This window comes from Lactuca saligna, chromosome 6 (genome assembly GCF_052625555.1).
Source record: "Lactuca saligna cultivar CGN05327 chromosome 6, ASM5262555v1, whole genome shotgun sequence".
Lineage (NCBI taxonomy): Eukaryota > Viridiplantae > Streptophyta > Magnoliopsida > Asterales > Asteraceae > Lactuca > Lactuca saligna.
The window spans coordinates 182,155,245-182,179,001 of record NC_136422.1 but is presented as its reverse complement, the minus strand read 5'-3'; the positions used below and the strand labels follow the sequence as shown (position 1 = coordinate 182,179,001).

At 35.6% G+C, this 23,757-nt stretch overlaps 1 protein-coding gene and 1 non-coding gene across 3 annotated transcripts; both read left to right on the top strand.

Annotated features, from left to right (window-relative positions):
• The first annotated feature begins 17,031 nt into the window (after nucleotides 1-17,031).
• On the top strand, nucleotides 17,032-17,134 carry LOC145003551 (U6 spliceosomal RNA). The gene has a single exon (XR_013662007.1). It is a non-coding gene; the product is annotated as a U6 spliceosomal RNA (small nuclear RNA).
• A 962-nt stretch (nucleotides 17,135-18,096) lies between these two features.
• SFR2 (Glycosyl hydrolase superfamily protein) lies at nucleotides 18,097-22,028 on the top strand. 2 transcript variants are annotated; one of them, XM_078959718.1, is made up of 10 exons: nucleotides 18,097-18,421; nucleotides 19,066-19,381; nucleotides 19,466-19,604; nucleotides 19,791-19,957; nucleotides 20,043-20,264; nucleotides 20,353-20,521; nucleotides 20,657-20,890; nucleotides 21,048-21,197; nucleotides 21,465-21,594; nucleotides 21,703-22,028. In XM_078959718.1, exons 1-10 carry the CDS (start codon nucleotides 18,232-18,234, stop codon nucleotides 21,894-21,896), a joined length of 1,911 nt encoding a protein of 636 aa, XP_078815844.1. In that variant the 5' UTR covers nucleotides 18,097-18,231; the 3' UTR covers nucleotides 21,897-22,028. The 2 variants fall into 2 exon arrangements, with proteins under 2 accessions (XP_078815844.1, XP_078815843.1); XM_078959717.1 differs by having other exon boundaries at nucleotides 18,098-18,421; nucleotides 19,063-19,381.
• Nucleotides 22,029-23,757: the final 1,729 nt, after the last annotated feature.

The following is a 23,757-nucleotide window of genomic DNA, read 5'->3' as shown; positions in this document are numbered from 1 at the left end:
TTATTTATTTTTCGATCCCAATTTAACGGAACTTTTGTCAAATAGAATATTCTATTAATGGAAACAGGTTATAATGATGGAATAAATTTTGGGTTGTCACAAAGATCCCTACTACCCTACCATGGCAGCCAACGGATGGATCGAGGAGGAGCCAGAAGAGGTTCATGAGGAGAACCCAGAAGAGGGTCCTGAAGAATACCAAGAGGTGGATTACGAGGATGAGAATTCTGATGAAGAGTCAGACAGGGGGGGAAGGTGTTGGAGTCATTAGCGAACCTTACCCTGTTGGGAGTAGGCAAGAGACCCTTTCACCTCCTTCATTCATGGTACGTAACCACCCAATCGGGGTCCCCTTTGGATGAACATTTCTAGTAAGAAAATATTGCCCATGCAAGGGTAAGCTTCGTTGCTGACATCTAGCTTTGTCCAGGATGCACCTCTACAAGGGACAACCCAACTACATAATCGGGCCAGAGGAGACGGTCGACAATCTGCATTAGGCATGCACCCACTACACCATACTCCGGGCCCCAGTACCCTCACAAATCAAGCACTACCTCCAATTGCACCACAAGTGGCCCGTCTAGACACCCAGGTTCAAGCTCTCCATCATGAGGTAATTGAGATTGGAGGCGAAGCCCGAAATGCGACAATGCGAATTCGACGCCTACGCGAAGAGCAAGAACATCATTCAGGAGTTATATTGAACTAGCAAGCAGAGCAGGACGACATTACAAATCATCTACACTCCTTAGAGTAGGAAGTGACCACCATGAGACAACAAATCCTTGCAGCTGAGGCTAGGGCAGCCTTAGCAGAACATAGAGCGGAGGAGGACACTCGTGAAATGAGTGAAATGGTTGGGCACCTTGTGCGCCATTTTGGAATATGATAGACTAGTATAGCCGAGTGAGTTAGGGGACTACACTACTCACACTGTATCTTAGGTTTATTGCATCTTTCATCACAACTAGTAGTAGTAAATCAAGAGAGCTACGCCCTCCAAGAAATCATGTAACCCAAGGCAACTTAATGTATTGATGGTTATGTTCTTCTTTAATAACTTAATGTTCGTACAATACCTACTACTTACCACCATAAGTACATTTTGATGATGTGGTCAAAACATTTGGGAATCATACAACAAAACATGTAATATATATATATATATATATATATATATATATATATATATATATATATATATATATATATATATATATATAGACGAAATACAACTAGCAATGACCACAGTTACTTAATACAACTAGCAATGACCACAGTTACTCACGAACTCGTTCCATACTATAGAACAGAATCATGCTGTCACACCCCCGAACCAGACGGCGGAAACGTCCGGGGGCTGTCGTGACTCATTGAATACCATCACAATGCATATACATGAAACATAACATTATACATCACCAACATTTGGGATAATACAACCGGTAGCGTTTACATTGTTCAAAACATTACATTCTCAAAAAAAAAATAACTGTTTGATACTACTTAAACCATAGCAAAACGTCATAGAGTACAAATCATCCTTCACCTTATCTGTTACCTGAGAATACAAGTATTTTGAAACGTCAACATATGAAATGTTGGTAAGTTCATAAGTAGTGTTTGAAATCCAATGTATTGTTTGAAAACCATCAGAAAATCCGATATTTTCTAAAAATAGAATAGTGTAAAAATATGTGATGATCCATGAGTATGCTTGTTTGAATTCTATAGATGTAAGCGTAAGAGTTGTGAAATTCGACCAATAATTCATAATTGTAATTGTTGAAAACCCTAGGAAAACCCAACGTTTTCCTATCGCTTTGCTTTACTTAGTTTGTATACCGTTGTTTCATTGCGTCAGAGGATACCGTTGAGCTCCGGAGGCATTGAGAATACAGTGGGTGGTGAAGTGTTGTGACATGCGTTAATAAAAACGTCCAATCGACAACCTTACAAGCGATCCCTTAGGCGTCACTCGTAATTCTTCACACCACTCAATCCTCCCGGACTTGTGTAGTCCCACGACCGGAGGGAAGAAGAGAAGGTGCGAAACCCTCGGTATTTCCCCGCGTCGTTCAAGACCATTGCAATTGCGAAGGGCCCGAAGCCCAACCCGCAATCGTGAGTTACAGACTTTACTAGCAGCACTGAAGGACCCTTGGGGACCAGCAGCATGTTTGCCATTGAAAGTCCTTTTACGTTATGTCGGATCGGTAAAACCCAACACTTCGTAAGAGAGAGGTCTTCGGGCCTTAAGATCAGGTCATTGGGCTAGCTAGGCTCAACAAACAAGATTTTACACTTTTGGGGCCCAAAGATGGTGCGTAGACGTCTGTGCACACTCGCATGTATAGTGATTTCCCAATCGTTATTAGTTATGAATCGTAATGTCGTAATGTCATAGTGTCGTCGTGTTAGTAGTTTCGGATTGTTATTGGTTCGAGACCGAACCAATTCGTTTGACAACGACTTTTGGTATTGTAATGTATTGTATTTCGTCGATAGGCGTGGTACCATCATTTGGTCAAATTGCATGTATTGAACTAGCCTTGAGAATTTTCTATTTTCAGTCCCTCCTTATTTGTAAAATTTACCCTTTTCACCCCTTTATTTAAAAACTTTCCGGTTTGGTTCTTAAATCAATTTTCTTGACATTTTAACACCAAAAATTATTGAAATAAGTATTTTCCAGCATATTTTTCATAGAAAACAGCTTAAGTCCTTGAAATTGCAGTTTTCTCGGTTATAACCCCTCTTTTTCGCAATTTTTACATTTTTGGCCCAATTTGGAAAATCTTTGCAACTTTGGTCCTTTTTAAATTTGAAAAGCATTTTAAACCTTTGAAAAGTACATGGAACACTTATAGTCCACTGTTTTACAGAAAAATGCAGTTTTGGTCCTCCAAATTAGAAAATTTCGCATATTGGGCCTCATTGGGCCGAAAATGTCATATTTAGCCCAATAAGCTTGGAATTTATGTTTTTAACCCTCCAAATAGCACATTTTCAGAAAATGCATTATGTAAACTGTTTTGACTCATCTCACCCATCAGATTTCGAAATATTTCATTTTAGACCCTTCAACTTTGTATTTTTAACATTTTATGTCAAAAAAATGAGTTTTTAGCCCAAAATAAGTGTTTTCAAGCCATTTGGATATTTTTCTTAGTATACTTTGCATGTAATAGTATATTTTATGCTAGAATAAAACATATATCTCGGTTTTTAGCATTTCATCACTAGATCTAGCATCAAAATCATACAAAACACACATATAAGCATAGAAATCAACCACAACATACACATAATGATGGATCTACACCTTTTCTTGTATTCTCCCCCACAAAAACTTATAAAAACCGAAAATAAGGGGGTATGAAACTCACCTTTGGATGTTGATTCGGTTTTTGAAGAAGGGATGGAAGAAAACTTGGTGATTTTCGACCCTAGCACCCCTTGTTGAGGATCTCGAGTTTATGGAGTTCTAAGACACAAGTTCATGATTCCATGAGAGTTAAGAAGAGGTTTTTGGATATAAGAAGAAGTCTAAAGTGTGGATCCAAGCTTCAACTTACCTAGATGATGATCTTTGTGGAAGAACTCCCTTGAATTCCTCTTGGATCTTCGAAAATTTGGAGAGAAATGGAGAGAGCTCTTTGAGAGAAAAGATGAGTGAAATGTTTGTTTGTGTGTTTGGGATTCGGCCGAGAGTGAGGGAGAGGAAGAAGTGAGGTGATCTTTGAAGTCATACTTGCATGGAAAAATGAGATACAATGCATGGATGTCCTTTGGGTATTAGTGAGGTGGCATCCAAAGTCAACACTTCCATTTCTCTTTGGGTTTGGGCCTTGGGCCGAGAATTGGAAAGGGAGAAGAAAAATTTGGGCTTTTTCCCCTTAAGCCCAAAATTAGAGTTAGTTAGGGTGTGTTTTATACCTAAAAGAATGTGGTAGGATTTTCATATTTTTATTGGACTAGTTTAGGTTATTCATGTATCAAGGCTTTTAGTTAATTTCATTCTAGGTCCAACATGACCTAAAATGTTGAATAAAATAAATGTGGGTCCAATTTGAATCCAATTAGGGTTCTAAACCCAAGATAGTTAAATTGGAAGCTTATTGGCCCATTAGGTCCAATAAGGAAGTTCTAGTCCCAAAATGGACCTAATTAAGAACTTCTAGTGTTCCCAATTGTTTGATGACTATTTGTAGTATTTGTATGATGTATTTGATTGAAGTTTTTGATTCACATAAGCTTGAATGTATAGATTACATGACACAAAATTTCCAGTTGTGACACATGTCGTAGCACAGAAGTAGCCAGTACGTCAGCGAACCACCAATTCTACAAATGGACATGACTAAACTTCAAGCCACCATAACAGCCGTCATGACAGTTGTCATGGTACAACTTAACGCTATCAATACAAAAGGAAACTGGATCAGTGCCCACAATACCAACCCCGATGGCAACCAAGGACACCAGCGGGTGCGTTCATGCAAGGACACCCCAAATCTCAAACCTAAGAACTCCCGCAACAATGGAGGGGCACTACCCAAGAAACAAAATTTTTGGAACAAGAAAGGGGTTCGTTCGACACGGGAACCCGCCAAAAGACAACAAATTGTGGCAGCTCATGCCACCACTATCCTTACTGCCTTAGTGCCGATGAAATCGTATGCTGGAGACCTACCCAAATTCCACAAATGTAACTTCCATCACAAAGGATCCTATCGAGAGATGCATTGCAAGAATTGCAATAGAAAAGGGCATACCACTCGCTTTTGTAGAGTGCCAACCCGACAGGCCATCCAAGTCGCTAATGCTAAGAGGAGTCAGGCTTGCTACGAATACGGTGAGACAGGGCATTTTAAGAGAGAGTTCCCAAGCACTAAGAACAAACATTTCAGAGACGTCGAAAGCATTTCGACCATGGAATACGAGGAGGCGATGAAGGAACCTACTGTGATTACTGGTACACTTTTCCCCAACTAACTCATACGCATGTGTACCTTACAATAGAGGTGCAAAAAAGAAAGGTATAATTTCATGCTAAATCAAAACCCTTAAACACTCATGAAAACAAATGACTAAGGGAAGAACTATAACCACCAACAATACCTACCTAGGATGCACTCTAACTTTAAATAAACATTTCTTCTAAAATCAACCTAATACCGGTAACAGTAGGAAACTCCGGTGTAACCATTTACATGTCTTAGATAATCCCTCACCAAACCCATATCAGACGTTACGAGAAACTGTTCGACTTAACTTACTAAATAATGAAACCTGCGTTATCTAAAACAACAAACCCAAAACATACACATCTGCGTTGTCCTACGCATCCAGGCTCAGAAATACCTGTGCGAGGGGTACAACGCTCTTTCTTAGCCCACAATAGAAATAGGGGAACAGGAAAAGAAAGATATCAAGGATATCCCATAAGTCTGTAACCTTCCCGATGTGTTCCCAGAAGATTTTTCGAAAATACCACTCGTGTGCCGAGTTGCGTTAGAAATCGACTTGACCCTTGGAACCACTCACGTAGCCAAATCCCCAATACTACTTAACGCTGACATAAATACAAAATTTTCCTAGCCAATGGAACAATCTAACAAGTAAGGAAATTATCAGACTGAGCATCTAACCTCAGACTGCACCCGTCTGGCTTGTAAAGAGGAAGGGCGAATTATCCATATGACCATTGACTGCCAAGAGCCAAAGAAACCCGCCATAAAGGGCCAATATCCCCTATTCCGAATCGACGATCTATCCAACCAACTTCAAGGAAAGAACAAAAGTCGGCATACCACTAGCTCAGAATTCCTTAGGAAGAAATTCCCGAGACAACCTAAGATTTATAAAGCCAACTGCACCACACGCAACCTTAACCTTGGTGACAATAGTGTTCTCCTTAAGGTCTAGAGACACTACCTTTAGGGCATCAAATACACAATCTTCATGGGCAATGGCCATCCATTCACATCCACCCCAAAGATCAAAGACGTACAAGCTCGAAGCCTTGAAACCCTATATGGACACAAATACAGGCCACCCTTGTATTGAGTTGAGGTGGGTGACACACAGCTAGCAAGGGGGCAGACACCTGAACGCACCATCACCAGCCCTAAGATCATCAGCAAGACTACCGAAAAAATTGTCCAAATTCGAGAATGACTAAGGCACCTACGAACCGACAAAAGAAGCTACGCGGATAAATGACGGAAAACCCTTAGATTTCCAAGTCAACGACCGCGTGAGGTTGAAGTCTTACCCCGAAAGGGGACGACACGCTTGGGAAGCATGGAAAATTAAATACGATGTACATTAGACCATTCAAGATCCTAGCCAGGATCGGTCCGGTGGTTCACAAGCTTCTATTGCCACAAGAACTCAGTGACATACATCCCACATTCCACATGTCCAACCTTAGGAAGTGTCTATCCACCGAAACTCTTGTAGTCCTACTCAACGAAATCGAGGTAAATGAGAGCCTACACCTCAAAGAGGAACATGTGGGAATCATGGAGAGGGAAATCAAAAGAACGAAACAAAGTCAAATACCAAAAACAATTGTCCGCTGGAACGCCAAGCGAGGACCCAAATTCATGTGAGAACACAAGAATCAAATGAAAAAATACCCACAAGCTTTCCTCCAAGTTGCAAGAACTCATCCAAGATGCTAATTTCGAGACTAAATTCCCTATAATGTGGGGATGATGTGACAACTAAAAAAAATTAGGTCAAACAAGGTCTAAGAGTTCTTGTGTATAAGTGTACCCACAATGCATATTTATGTAAAGTTGTTGCAATAAAACTTTGAAAACCAATAAGGCATGGTTAGAATAAGTGTATGTATAAGAAAATATACTTGGGAGATCACATTCGTAATAAACCTTTAAAAATCCACAAGTGATGGTATGGCAAGGCAAGACAACTAAATGGAACCTAAGTCATGAATTTAGACCATGCCTTATAATCTTAAGTGTAGTACCCCACCCATTTAATGAATTGGATTGCTCAAGACTGAAATCAGCCCCTTAGTGGGTGATTCAAAACTAAAATCACCATGGGAGAAGGAGGTATGACCGAAATCTCAATGCTTAGAAAACACTAAGGCCGAAAACTCCAAAGATAAGTCCATTAAGGCTGAAAACTCTATGGATGAGTCCACTAAGGCCGAAATCATACTTGGTGAAGGAGTTAGGACCGAAATCACCAAGGGAATAGTGTGATTTCGATCATGCATGGCTGAAAACACAAATTTGATCCCCTCCCAAGGTGATTTTAGTGAATCAGTAAAAGGATAAGGTAGTTAACTTTTGTGATAAGATACTTCATCATTTTCCCACACAGTTTATTAACCAACGTATACCCAAGCTTATGGCCATCAGATTACCAAGCAAATGACAACTCATAGTATTTCCACATCTTAGAATGAGTTCATCATAAAATCCTCTCACCACTTTCATTTCCTTTCCTGTTGACTCCATTATCTCCCAAGGAAACAAATCCAGCTTCTTAGTTCAAAAATCTTCAAGTGTATTCTTAGATTTGGTAAGTATTCCTTCAAATCTAGTGTATTTGTACACTTTTATGTTAGTTTCACTATATTTACACACATATTATTATATATTAAACTCTTAGGATAACATTTTTGCCAAGAAAGTTCAACCAACACCTTCAAGTGTTAGGCTTGGAAACTTTCACACCATCTTCTAAAATAACCAACAAAACCACCCAATGTGAGTTCATACACCCACTTTTTCAAGCTTTTCATGTTTTAGGAGGGGGAATACAAGTAAAACTTTGTTCATCACACAAATACTTATATGTTTTTATCCTTCTATTAAAAATAAGGTATTATTTGCATAAGATATAATTATCACTACTTTTTATACAATATTTGTGATGTGTTAGTTTTGATATGCAAAGTTAACAAACAAATAAATCATTATATGCTACAAATATCATAAGGAAATGTATGGTTTGGAAAACTACGAGGTTTTTGGAAACTTTTACTAAAAGATAAATTTTCTTGCAAAAATGGTTACATTGTAGTCATTTCCTATTTTGGTGGGTTACAACCCAAAGATTGAAGGGTTTTGAGCACTATAACATCCCTATGGTGCACATACAACTCTAATGATTTGGATCTAAGATTTCTCTAATTATACATGTAATTTCATTTTTCCAAAGCATTAAGCCTATCTACCATACGAATTAGATATTAGAATCATAAAATCTAGTTAGATGATTACCTCTTGTTGTAGCTTGTAGAAGTTGGCCTTTCAAGAGCTTAACACCTCAAGTGTGATGCCTAAAATGTTTCACAAAACGCCACCAACAATTGGATGATAATGAGAGAGAGCTTGGAGCACCAAAAATCAGCTATACCTCTTGGAATACTCTTGTATATACGATTTTTGGGCTTAGGGGTTACATATATAGTGTAGAATCCCAAGAGTCACTTGTAAACTCTAATTATTACACTTAGGCTTAAGATCCAACAATTGATTTAGACTAACACTTCATGGACTATCTCATAAGATTAGCCCATCACAAATCAATCATTGATCATTAGCCCAAACCATATGTATCAATGATTTACATAACTGGTCCCCGTTAATTTAAAACTAATTAAATAATATGATTTCTCAATTAATAAATTATACTTGTAATATATTAATAAATCACAAATAACCTCTTTCTCAAATATCCATCCTATCAAATTGTTCTGGTGAATGCAACCCAAAATAGACCTTGCTACTAACGGCTCAAGTAAATACCAATTATAGTTATGGGCTTAGACACCTAATCCAACAAAGATATCATGTTTTGATTTCAAATTTTGACACTAGACAAGATTACAACTTTATATTTATATAAAAGAATATATAAATATTCTCAACAAACATACAAGATAAACCATAATTGGCATAGTTTGGGAGTCACAAAACCACACTTTCATTTCAGAAGAACCATATAATTTTTCAAAGGTATAATTATTTCATTTTACAAGAAAAATGAGTCATAGTTCATGTAAATCTGTTGATGCTCTTGTGAGACGTTCCTTCACCGGATCTACATAGCGTACACCTTAAGTCATGCATTATAACCAGAGTCTCCTTGAGGGAGAGCGAGATAGTTGTGTGTAGATCTATACGGGATTGACAACCCCACACCTCAGTTGTTAGCTACAGTTAGACCGACAAGTCTAGGGTGACAAAAGTCTACCAGCTCTAACGCCTGAAGAACGTAATTCAGGCATATCAGTCATATTAGCATGGTTATAATAACTCACATATGGATTAGCAAAACGATTTGGTTTACAGAGTAACTTACACTTCATTAGTTTTATAAAAATATATAACTACATACTATTTTTCAGTACAACAATACTTATACATTTTTGGTCTTAGGGTTTAAGACTACAGTTCATATTTAAGAAAATATTGGATTTTCTGGAAAACATACATTATCATCTTACAAGGAAAATATACAAAGGAAATACATACACCTACAATTCATACTTAACAAAATATTGGATTTTCTGGAAACATACATTATCATTTTACAAGGAAAATATACAAAGGAAATACATACATCTACAGTTCATACTTAAGAAAACATTGGATTTTCTGGAAACGTGCATTATCATTTCACAAGGAAAAGATACAAAGGAAATACATACATTTATAGTTCATATTAAAGAAAATATTGGATTTTCTAGAAGTATACAAAAATCATTTTTCACAAAAACATTACAAATCCTTCTTATACAAACTGCTATGAACTCACCAACTTAATTGTTGACACTTTTCAAAATCACTTGTATTCTCAGGAAATCAGTAAACAGGTATTCAAATCATTTTGAGGGTCGACGTCGTTGTTTCATGTTTTCTAGTTTTCAGTTATTTGTATTCAACTTTTGAACAAACAGAGATTCGTAAACAATGTAATACTTGAAATCTCAATGTATGAATGTTTGTGTTGCTATGATTCATTTATACTCAATTGTTATGATAATGTACATGAAGTCACTCCATCCGTCCCCAGACGTTTCCACCGTTCTGGTTTGGGGGTGTGACATCATGTTTCTTACTCCATGTATATGTAGCTCCTTTATGAGTCAAAGCTGTTAATGGAGAAGCTATCGCATAAAAGCATTGGATAAACCTTCGGTAATATCTAGCTAATCCCAGAAAGCTTCGAATCTTAGTGAGACTTTTTGGTCGTTCCTATTCATCACAGCTTCAATCTTTGCTAGATCAACCATTATTCCTTTTTGGTTAACCACATGGCCCAAGAATTGGACTTCTTGAATCTAAAAATCACATTTGGAGAACTTTGCGTACAACTTCTCCTTCTTGAAAACTTCTAATACTTCTCGCAGGTGCTTGTTCTGCTCCTGTTGGCTCTTTGATTAAATCAGAATGTCGTCTATGAACACTATCATGGATTTATCGAGATGGTTTACAAACCTTGTTCATCAAATCCATAAATGTTGTTGGAGCATTGGTCAGTCCAAATGACATAACCAAGAACTTATAGTGTCTGTATCTCGTTCTGAATGCGGTCTTCTTAATATCTTGCTCTCTTACCTTCAACTGATGATATCATGACCTAAGATCGATCTTTAAGAAATAGCTCGAATCTTGCAATTGATCGAATAGGTCATCAATCATTGACAATGGATACTTGTTCTTTACCGTTTCCTTGTTTAGCTCTTTATAATCTATGCACATCCTCAAGCTTCCATCCTTCTTCTTCACGAATAACACTGGAGCTCCCCAAGATGATGAACTATGTCTAATGAAATTGTTGTGCAACAACTCCTGAAGTTTCATCATAAGCTCCTTCATATCTGTCGGTGCTAATCGGTATGGTGATTTCGCTATTGGCGTCGATCCTGGCAACAAGTCTATTTGAAACTCTGCTTGTCTATCAGGGGGGTAATCTAGGAAGATCATCAGGAAAAACTTCTGGATAGTCACACGCCACTGGTATTCTTTGTATTTCTTTCTCACCCTTCTTTGCATCGATCACAAATGTCAAGTATGATGTGCATCCTTTGGACAAACATTTTCTGTCTTTCATCAGGGAAATGATTCCAGAATTTACTCTACGTTTTTCCTCGTACACCATAAATGACTCTTTTCCAGGTGGGTTTACTCTCACCATGTTCTTCCTGCATAGTATCTCGACATCTTTTGCATTAAGACAATCCATTCCTAGTACGATGTCGAAACCGTTCAACTCAATGGGTAACAACTCCTCGTGGAATTTATTCCCGCTCAAGTCGATGATGATGTTTTTAATGCAATCGCTAACATATATGAATTTTCCACTGGCAACTTCTACAACTAGAGAATTATCAAGTTTATCTACATGTAATGCTAGTCTTCCACCAAATTTATACGATATAAATGAGTAATTTGCTCTAGAGTCAAACAATATATTGGCAGGCAATCCATTTACAAGAAAGGTACCTGAAGCGGCATCTACTTCATCCCTTGTTGCTTCCAGGGTCATCTGGAATGCTCTTGCCTTTGGCATCGACGGAACGTAAGGTCTTGCTGCCTCTAAACCCTAAACCCTAAACCCTATTACTTTCTTATATTATTTTACAAAATTGTTTTTGATTAATATTTTATAAAATTGGTTCCTTACATCTTTCTTTTTATTGATTTTAAAGATTTTTTTAGTTTTTATAAAATCGTTTTTTCAACTTTGGTTTTATATATTTTTTTAAATCTTAGGTTTTTAAGAATTCTTTTTTGCAACTCTTTTACAATTTATTACAACATTTTCTGTAAGTTCGTTTTTACAAAATTTTGTTGCTACAAAATATTTTTTTCATATTTTTTATTATATGTGTTGTAAAAGTTTCTCTATTTTTATAATTATATTTACAAATTAGTTTTTAAGGGTTTTTTTTTCAATTTTTTTAACAATTTTATTTTTTATAATTTTAAAATTTTTTAATATAAAATTTTAAATACAATTTTTATACCTTAGTATTTTTTTTTAATTCATTTTTTGAAAAAAAAAATTATTTTGCAAAATTAATTTTTAGAGCTTTTTTACATTTCTTGTTTTATGCATATGTTTTAAAGATTTTCTATTTTTACACATTTGTTTTTGGGCGTTTTTTTTACAAATTGTATTGTAAGTTATTTCACGCCAATTATACATAAATAAATTTCCCGCAACAATGTGCATGTATGATATTCCTAGTTTTTCTTATTGTATATTATATAATTAAAATCAACAGAGTGTGTTCGGAAATAATTTTTTGAATGCTTTTACGAGATTTTAACATTTAACAAAAGAAACTCAAACTATAGAAAAAGATTTGTTTGGATGAAAGAGTTTAACGCTTTTACTTTAAATGAAAAGATCTAAATCCAAAAGCTACTTTAAGTTAGTTTTTGAAAACTTATAAATTATATATTTTATGCTATTTTATACATCTTAAAAACTTACAACTATTTGTTTACGAATATTTCTACACAAATAAAACAATAATTTCCAACTTTTAGTTATCGAATATATCTTTTAGCTTTTAAGAATCGATTAGTTTTGAGAAATATATCATTGGTTTTATTGGTTTTATTATGTTGCGGTGACTCTACATATGATGGTTTGAACATGTAGGACATACCCTACTAGATTCATGGATTTAAAGTTTGAAAATGAATAATAGGCGCTTACTTTTTCAACTCAAAATTGAGTATTTGGACGTTATTTACAAACACTTGGACCCATAATGCTCCCACTAGATGTCACCTTTCGGTAACATACTAACATGGCCAATGATGATTGGTCATGAAGAGATTTCACAAGAAGATAGATTTCGAAATGTACCCTTAAGTATGTATACCCATAGAGGAGAGGCCCCTCCTTTCAGAATGTATTAATTTTGGATAGATATTAAAGTTCTATTATTTTCATAAATCCTTTGAATAAAATATTCCCTAAAACTTGTAACAAGTTATACAAGCATTTAAGAATGATAATAAGTTTTTTAAAAACATGACTAGAAATAGAGCCGAAAAAAATGGATTCAATCCGCTAATCCAATCTAAAATTAGCTAGTTGGGTTGTCACTTTCAACCTATTTAAGTTAAATGGGTTAACTTATTTAATCCATTTAATGAAATAGGTTGGTCTTGGTAAAAATTACGAACATATCAATCCATTTAACTTTAATATATATTTAATTTAATAATTATTTGAATATTACAATATATTAATCATAGTATTGATTTATAAATTAGAATGTTGTATTATTATTTATATTTAAAAAAAACTAAAATCATAAGTCTCATATTTTTTCTTAGCACCGATAATACTAGTCACTATCTTCAAAATCAATTCGAAATTAAACATTTTTAATGTTATTTGAACAATTTATATGTATTTGTGAATTATGATTGTGTTTTTGTCATACTTTAAAACTTTATTTACGTTTGGAACAAATTTAAGCGGTGTAATTTTTAGTTTTTTTTATTTTATTTTAAATAGGTTAACCCATGTTTAACCAATTTATGTAGCAAGTTGGGTTAGGAACTTGCATAAACAGTTCAACCCGATAACAACTCAATTATCTAAAAGGTTGGGTTTTGTAACACCTGGTTTCGAAAGTGCTTCGTTGCTAGGGGTTGCGGCCCAATCATCAGTTGTCATAAGGGTTAGGGCATTGGGAAAAGGAGGATTTGGCCCATTTCGAATGTGGGTGTTAGGATATACGTGATCCAAGTGTTTGATTGTGTCTTCAGAGGCCAATGGTATAATTGTAATTTGACATCTCGGTCTTCTAGGGATTTTGGGTTCTTGCTCAGAAAGTTTTTATGTAATGAGGAGTTCTTAAAAGTGTAGAGCTTCTCGTCACCTTTCTATGGATATAAAGTTCGTTGGAAATGGACTTAGAACGAAGAAGTTATAGCACTTTGAAGGTATTGGCAGATTTAGCCCCTAATGGAAATGTTTGGCAGATAAGTCCCATGCATGCAAGGGATGCATGCATGTGTCCGGCTGGGAACGCCCAACGTAAGTTGCGATACGCCCGGCGTATAAAGTTAGATGGTCGCGGGTGGTTTGTGAGTACGTTGGGCGTACTGAGAGGTACGCGAGGCGTACTCCATTGAAACCAAAACCCTAAATTTTAGGGTATGGAACTATATAAGGAACATTATGCCTCAAGACCAACCTCCCTCTCACCCTAAAGAAGCTACTATGAAACCCTAATCCATACGTAAGTGATCTTGGAGCTCAGAAGGCCTTTTGAGAGCATTTTGGTGTTTTAGATCCATTCTCCAAGGAAGTGAAGAGAAAACCAATGTCGTGGTTCAAAGGAGAAGTTGTAGATCTGGGATTTTTGCTTCATTTCAGACCATTTCAAGGTATAAAGTCTTGAACTTGATCCTTGAGTGCTTAGATCTCTTATGTTGAGTTTTTGGACCTTTTTGATCCCAAGAATGGAGCTTTATGGTTCCAAATACGTTTCTAGGATTAGGGTTGCCACCCTTGGTGCTATTTGAGTCCATAAGATAGAAAGTTGCCATCTTGAAGGTATTAATTGGTTCAGGCAAGAGTTATGGCCATTTTTATGGTAGTAGATTACAATACTTTGAGTTTGGGTTCATGTGGGTCATATAAAGTCACTAAGTCAACGACTTTATGGATTAAGAAGTTGAAGAGGACTTGGATATGTGATTTTAGCCCTTGGAATAAAGTATTAAGTGATAAATGGTAGAAGTGGCTTAACAGAGCAGTACGTTGGGCGTACATGCATGTACACGCAATGTACAAGCCATACAACTTGTACGCTTAGCGTACATAGGAGTACGCCCTGTGTACTCAACAGATTTGGGCTTTGTGTTGTTTGGGCCTCGGTTTGGGCCATTTCCATGGGCTGGTATCTTGGGCTTTAGTGAGCCATCTGGAATTGAACCTTTGGACTAGAGAAGCATTATTGGACCTTAAGTTTAGGCCATATGAAGGGATTTGGCCCAATTGGAAATTAGGCCATATATTGGGCCTTGTAAGAGTGTTTATCTTTTGGGGCCAAGGGTTGGGTAGAGTTCATTTTGGGACAAGAGTATGTGAGGGGTAGAATGGTCTTTTACCCCATTAAGGACTTATGGTTAAGTTATAAGAATCTCGAACTTAACTAGTTTGTATGATGATTAGTAGCTCGGGGGGTCGAGAGATCAGCAGTTTGGGGATCTGCCAGCTAGCAGCCATAGGATTATCTGTGAGATTCAACTTTGCGAGGTGAGTTGCCTCTTGTTTGAACAGGTCAAAGGCACCAATGTTGGCATGTGTATATATATATATATATATATATATATATATATATATATATATATATATGTTTATATGTTTTCCGGATTACGATCCGATGTTGGGCGATACCCGAGGAATGTTTGTTATGCTTGAGGTCTTTATGATTCTTGCATGTGTCGGTATTTGTATGTTTCCAAATTACGATCCGATGTCGGGCGGTGCCCGAGGAATGTAGAATTCAGTTCCAATCTTCATAAAGCCACAACCAAGTAGTAGGTTTCAAATTTCTTTTATATCTATTCTCAAGTTCTATTGTGAAAAAATTGATCAATTGGATTTTGCAATGCAATAGGCCAACTTTTTATAACTAATATCAACATATGAAGCTTCATACGTTTGAAACACTCAACTTTCTAATAACTTACTTACACTTTGACTGATAGCAATTAAGGATCGAAGAAAAAAATGGAAGAATGGAACACTCATGATAGGTAGAGCGGTAAATCGAAATCCTTGAAGAATATGAAGAAGAATTTAAGGATAAGGTCTGCAACTTTGATTTCAATTTTGTAATAAACAAAGAAGACAAGCAGAGAAGAACAAATAACCAAATTCTAGCTCTAATAGATCCTCAATCAAATGGTAAAAAAACATAAACGTTGATGAGCTAAAGGGTAATTTTGACGTAAACTTTTTTTTGGTACGCCTCGATTGTCGATGTCAATGTTAAATGGCAGTAGAATTATGAAAATATTGTTAATTAAAAATTTAAAAGATATTAGGTTAATTGGTTGCATGAATTAGACCTATATTAAAACGTTTTTGTATATTTTATATAAGTTAACGGTTTTAACTTTTCAATTAACATATATATTGCATTATTTAGTCCTCTTTTAGAACTTCCTTGCATCTTTGTATAAAAATAAATATTGTTTGCATAAATCGGGAATAAAACAAAACTTCATTGCATAAATATGTAATTAGCCCATAAATAAACTTTAGAATTTTTTTTTTTCTATTGCTTATTTTTTTCTATTAAGGTTGTTTTATAACAGCTTATAACATCAAAGGGAAATGGTGTTTATGGTGTTATAACACTCTTAAAAGAAGGTTAAAAGGAGAAAAATAGGGAGAGATGAAATGTGCAGCCAAATAGTCAATCAATGTTTCCATTTCAGTGTGTCATAACGTCAACAAGATATGTCATAACACCAGTGAGAAAATAGTGTTCATGATGTTATGACCATGTTACGAGGGTGCCACATAGACAAATAACGGCGATTTGTGTACCCATACCGATGCTCTAAATGACTAACTCAATACATTTTGCAAAAGTTTATACAAAATACTGTGAATTCTAGGGATAATGACTTGGGAGGGTAATTAGGTTTCCAGTTTGTCCGTATTAGATCACTAAGGTTTTTTTTGTGCGTATTAGACAAATATGGTTGTTATTACCGTTTAAAAATAGTCCTTTTACCAAGTTTAATGTAAAAATGACTATTTGTAAACGGTAATAACAACCATATTTGTCTAATACGCACAAAAAAAACCTTAGTGACCTAATACGGACAAACTGGAAACCGAATTACCCTCCTAAGTCATTAACCCTAAATTTAAAGACATTGAGAATATATAACCATCAACAGTAAACTAGTTTGTTTAGAACTCGCGTCGTCCCATATAACCTGCTACTCCTCTATATGGTGAAGCTATTCATCTACAGTCGTCCCTTTGGGGACATCCGATAAAATTGGAACGATACAAAGAAGATTAGCATGGCCCCTGTGCAACGATGACACACACAAATCGAGAAATGATCCAAAAAAAAATTTAAACCCTTCGTCGTCTTCTCTAGAACCCTAATTCCATTTTCAAATGCTAATAGAGTTCAATTGCAATTCTTACGTTTCGGTAGTTCATCTACTAAAGTCATGATCAGACAACATGTGGATTCCATGGTCAGATTGATCTTCTTGTTGATGTCTTCAACCATTTGTGGCTAGTAAGGGTGGTCTTTCTTTTTATAAAGTCTCCTTTAAGTTTTTTACTTTTCCTGTCAGTAAGGGTGATCTTTCTTTTTATAAAGTCTCCTTCAACCATTTGTGGCTAGTAAGGGTGATCTTCTTGTTGATATCTTCAACCATTTGTGGTTTTACTTTTCCATTCGTTATCAAATGTAGACATTGATTGGAGGTATCAAAGTGAGATTGTATTTGTACATATGGATGTGATCATGTAAACATTTAAATGACAAAAAAGAAGTTATTGATAAAATGTTGCATATTTATGTAATGAAGATCATCAATCATATGAGTTTTTGGACTTAGAAGTTCTGAAAGGGTTGTGAAATAAGTTTAAATGGAAGCAATTATTTTCAGTCAAACAAGTCAGTCACATTGATTAGTAAGCATGTTTTCTAAATAATTAAGGATAATGACTTAGGAGGGTAATAAGGTTTCCAGTTTGTCCGTATTAGGTCACTAAATTTTTTTTTTTTTGTGCGTATTAGACCAATATGGTTGTTATTACCGTTTAGAAATAGTTATTTTTACCAGTAAAAATGACTATTTCTAAACGGTAATAATAAAAATAACTATTTCTAAACGGTAATAACAACCTTATTGATCTAATACGCAAAAAAAAAAAAAAAAAAAAAAAAAAAAAAAAAAAACTGATCTAATACGGATAAACTGAAAACCTTATTAGCCTTTTAAATCATTATACCTATGGAGAACCTTTTTAAGTTTTAAACAATAAAAACGTAATCTTCAACTCCAGCTTTATACGACATCATTTTAATGAGTCTATCTCTATCCTTGTGACTTTGATCGAATGGAGTGGTGACTCGTGAGCATTTAGCCATTTACGGAGATAACATATGTCCACGTGTCACGTATCTTCTCTCTTGGACAATCATCCAGGTTAATGGCGCCCATACCTCTCTTGGTGACGGCAACGAAGCTCGCCGGAGTGTTAGTAACTATCACCGTAGCCGCCAACGCCGTCTCCTTCTCCCGTTACCGGAAGAGAAATCTCGCTCCGTTTGACTCTCCTATCGATGAAACCTCCGACACTCTCGCCATCTTCAACGTCAATTGCTCCGACTCAGACGACGGTAAATAATATTTCCGCTCTTCCTGAAACTTCATTTCATATATTAACCATCGAAAGTGTGATATGATTGTTCCAACCGTGTGTTGAGCATTTTTCTGATATAAGCTGGAAAAGAGGACTAGATTACGGTGCATAGAAAATTAAGTCGGAGACTTGATGCATTCGATTTTTTAAGCTTCCCTTCAATTTTGACGCATCCTAACTTGATTATGCATCGACGCAGATAGCCTTCACCTTTCAGTTTAAACTCTTGAATCATCTGAATAGTTGATTTTAAGGGGTTTTTTTGGATGCTTGCTCTAATAGTAATTTTATGACTTCAAAAATAATATGTGTTGGTATCTGACATCAAACAATCAGAATTATAGTCGCTATTACTCAAACACTCAAAACGAATTTACAACAATCAAACTAAACACTCAAACGTCCCATTAAATTCATTTTCATTTGCTCATTTAACATGTTTGTGCCCCCCAATTCCCATTTTAATGGTGTCCTTTCATATGAAAGCTAGTACAAATGAATAGAACTTTGATTCCATCATGCTAGAAGTTGCAGCTTCTAATGCCTATTTACTGGTTTCCATTGTTGTTTGAGTTTTGTGGTATTGGCCTTAATTTGCTGACTAATAACTCTGTGTAGAAGAGGAGGAGAGTTTCTTTTTCGGGCTGGCAACAGCACCAGCTCATGTTGAAGATGGACTCAATGATGCTTGGCTTCAGTTTGCACAAGATGAGGTTGTCAACAAACAAGACCCTACAACAGATACAGATGCAGTAACGGCCTCTGCAACTGGTGATGGTGGATCTCAGCAAGCTGCAGGACCTTTAAAGAGGAAGAAGTCTCTCAAGATAGCCATGGAAGCAAAACTTAGAGGGCTCGTGAAGTATATTGAAGATGAAGAATCCACCAGTGAAGAAGAACAACATAATGTAGCTGCATGGCACAATGTTCCAAACCCGTAAGACTTAAAAACCACTTGTGTCAATGAGCTTCCTTTTTATAAGCAGCTAAGTTATAAGAGCATATGATTTGATCTTTTCAGGGAGGAAAGGCTACGGTTTTGGTCTGATCCTGATACTGAACTAAAGTTGGCTAAGGATACTGGTGTTAAGGTCTATCGAATGGGAATAGATTGGACACGAATCATGCCAAAAGAGCCAGTTAATGGACTTAAAGAATCAGTAAGCAGTATAATCAGTCAGTTAATTCATTTTGTTCTATTACAACATCATGCTTTCAAATGAAAGATGATTGTTTTGTTGCCACAAAGACATGGGAGATCACTTAAAATCATCTGTACTTTTCGCATTTTACAATCTTGGTTTTTTTTTTTTTTTTTTTCCTGGAACTGAATTGGTCTGTATAAGATTAATTATGCAGCACTGGAACGATACAGATGGATCATCAGCAGAGTGCAATCTTATGGTATGAAGGTTATGTTGACTTTGTTCCACCACTCCCTGCCGCCATGGGCCAGTGATTTGGGAGGATGGAAGTCGGAGAAAACAGTAGAATACTTTATGGACTTTACTAGGTTAGTTGTTCTGTTTTATTACAGCATATTTTAGTTTGAAAGTATTAGGTAACAATAACATGGTAGGGTTTTAAATGTGTTGCAGAGTGGTTGTTGACTGTGTGTTTGAACTTGTTGACTATTGGGTGACATTTAATGAGCCTCATGTGTTCTGTCTTTTGACTTACTGTGCTGGTGCTTGGCCTGGTGGTCATCCTGATATGTTGGAGGCTGCTACTTCTGCTTTACCAACCGGTGTTTTCTATCAATCCATGCATTGGATTGCTGTTGCTCACTCTCAGGCCTATCACTATATCCATGAACAAAGGTATCCCTTCAAATTTAAACAATGACTTTCATTTACCCCTATCTATGTAATGTATTAACTATTAAGCATTTCATCTTATTGAAAACAGTGTATTGTTAAACCCAATTGTGGGAGTTGCACATCATGTCTCTTTCATGCGCCCATATGGCCTCTTCGATGTTGCTGCTGTTTCAATAGCTAATTCTATGAGCCTCTTCCCATTTTTGGATGATATATCTGAAAAGCTCGACTTTATAGGAATAAATTACTATGGTCAGGTAATCTTGATGTTTATATTGAAGAAAAAAATTTGGCTCTACATTCTCTATTTCATTTCTACTTTGTTTACTCATTTCTCTTTTTTTTTTTGATCAATTTATCCAACTTATAATGTTTCTATTTTATTTTATCAGGAAGCGGTATCTGGAACTGCATTAAAATTAGTTGAGTCAGATGAATACAGTGAATCTGGACGTGGAGTGTATCCAGATGGCTTATTTCGCGTTCTATTGCATTACCATGAAAGATACAAACATCTCAAGATTCCATTTATTATCACTGAAAATGGTGTATCTGATGAGACAGATTTGATACGCAGACCATATATTTTAGAACATTTACTTGCAGTTTATGGAGCAATGATGATGGTACTTGTCTCAAATCTGTTTATTAAATGCAAGAAATAGCAATATAATTCCATTCATATGTTCATTACAACATTAAATAAATACAGAAAGTACAAATTGAAAAAAAAAAAAAAAAAAAAAAAAAATGAAAGTAAGATGGTTGATGGTAACTATGCAGGGTGTTCGAGTGCTGGGATATTTGTTCTGGACCACTTCAGACAACTGGGAATGGGCTGACGGTTATGGTCCCAAGTTTGGGCTAGTGGCGGTCGATCGCTTCAATGATCTTGCACGGGTCCCACGTCCTTCATACCATTTGTTCTCCAAGGCAAGAAACAATATGTGGAGGGCATTTTCGTCTTTTTAACAGACAATATAGACTAAGAACGAATCCTTTTTCGGTGGGACAAAAAAATTGCAACTTTTGTCGTATTGACATCAACCCCAGAGTCTCAATCCAAGACATGTCAAATCCAGTTCCGTCATGTCATGTCATGTCATGAATTGAATAACAAAGGGGCGTTAATGTCTTTTTGTTTCGAGTTGTTGGTTTTTATCATATTGATGGCTAATTTGTGGTTTTTGGTGAAAGCAGGTGGCGACTTCAGGTAAGATTACACGGGAAGACCGGGATAAAGCATGGTACGAACTTCAAAAAGCAGCTCGGGAGAAGAAAACAAGACCATTTTACCGTGCAGTAAATAAACATGGGTTCATGTATGCTGGTAAGTGGGGCCCTCTATTTGTTACTTCCAATTTTGTCTACTTATCTGAGACTTGAAAATTAGAATCGCAACTTTTTGGTATCTTATTGGGTTTAATGTATGTTACAGGAGGACTTGATGAACCACTATTTCGACCATTTATTGAACGCGATTGGCGTTTTGGACACTATGAGATGGAAGGACTACAAGACCCATTAAGCCGTTTTGCAAGATTAATTACTCGACTTATCTCCTTCAGAAGAAAGAAAACTGAAGAAGATGGAGAGATTGAGTACGAACAACTTCTTTTTCAGCCAGCTTAGCCGCATTTTCCTCTACTTCTTTTCATGTATATACGACCAGATTTTCAAACAATGAATTCACTGTCGTACATGAATTTTCTTATTTCCAATCCGGTAAAACTACGGAACAAAAAAAATTGCTTTTTTTATGAACTAATTGGAGAATAGTAGGATTCTACATCTACCCTTGAAATGAAAATTACCGGATTTTGCAAAATCAAATATAATGAAATTAATGACTAGAAAATCGAAAATGTTAGACAACTGTTCGATTTGATGCTAACGATTGTTGGAGGAACTTGACCTGACCTATTGTTGGGGTCCTTGAAAAATGTCAAGTTTTGCAAAATCGAATCAAGTCGATGATTAAAAAATCAACAATCTTATAATAGTGTTTATGGTCTAGTAACTGAGCTAGAAATTTGGATATTGAAATACGATTATAGTAGAAAATTGAATGTAAATTTTGTTTAAGATGTTTAATATTTAATGTGTGTTCAAGTCAAACGGTATATTAGATAATTATGATGGTATATTAGATAATTATGATTGTATATCTGTATAATAAGCATTACAAAAGCATATATAGGAAACTAATTTAAACATCACAACCCTCTATGGCTCTACTCTACACAAATATAATATCTTGACTTGTATGTCTGATATGTCCCCTAAAGTTAAGGCCGAGTAGTGACTAGCTTGGATCGTAGATTCTCAAAATGTTGCGACACTAGCAGTTTGGTAAAAACATCATCAATCTATACATCAATGTAAATGAACTGAACAATAAGCTTCCTTTTAGCAACATTTTCTCTGACAAAACGAAAATCCAGGTTTTGCGGGCAAATATGTAGCGCCCAGTGTAATAACTCACAAAAAATATATATATAAAAATAAATAAATATATATATATATATATATATATATATATATATATATATATATATATATATATATATATATATATATATATATATAATCAGATTATAATTAATTTATATATAAGTTCTTTTTTTTCTGTAAATAAAAGCAGGTGTAATTAGTCTTAATTAGGCAAAAATAATGAGGTTTAATCCTAAAACCCGTCATCTTCAATGGAGGAGTAAATTGAAGCAAATCATAAGTCTTTAGTAGTTACAATGTTAGGCACTATATAAAGCTCGAAAAACCCTATGAAAACCCCACTGGAATTGCAACAATCGACTGAGAATCAAGGGAGAAATAAGGTGTGGAAGTTCGTGAAGATTTTCAGTCTTTTGCTTTGAATTGAGGTATGTTCTTGGATTTAAGCTCGAATTGGTTGTTTGGATAGGTTTATAAACGAGTCTTTCATGTTTTGGTTCCACCTCATGTGTCCGTTCGGCCCAATTTTCGTGAGTTTGACGAAAAAAATAAAATAAAAAGCATAAGTTGAAATCCATCTTGTTAGTGATTGATTTCGATAATTGGTAATGAATATATGTTATAAGAAAGTGGAGACGATCGTAGGTTAATTTAGATATTTATTTGATTAAGTTTTGGATAAATATCAGTTTACAGTTTTATGGAAAATGGCAGAAAGCTTCGGATAAGGAAGATGACTATTTGGGTTCCTTTTTTTTCAAATGGGCTTAACGAAAATTGAATTTAAAAAAAAATGTAAAAGCTGTTAAATAGCATATAGGTCACGTTATTTAGTGCAAGAGGCGTTGAGCCTCGGAGCTGCATCCTTTTCAAGAAAGTAGATTTTACTTTTCCGTACCTAATGTTTGATAACATATTGTTTACTTATAAAATTTATCTATTGCACAACACTTTCTCAATTTCTTTGAAACTAAAGTTAAATAAACGGTCCTTGACCTATAATACTTTGACCAATTCCAATTGCTTTTATAACTTTTAC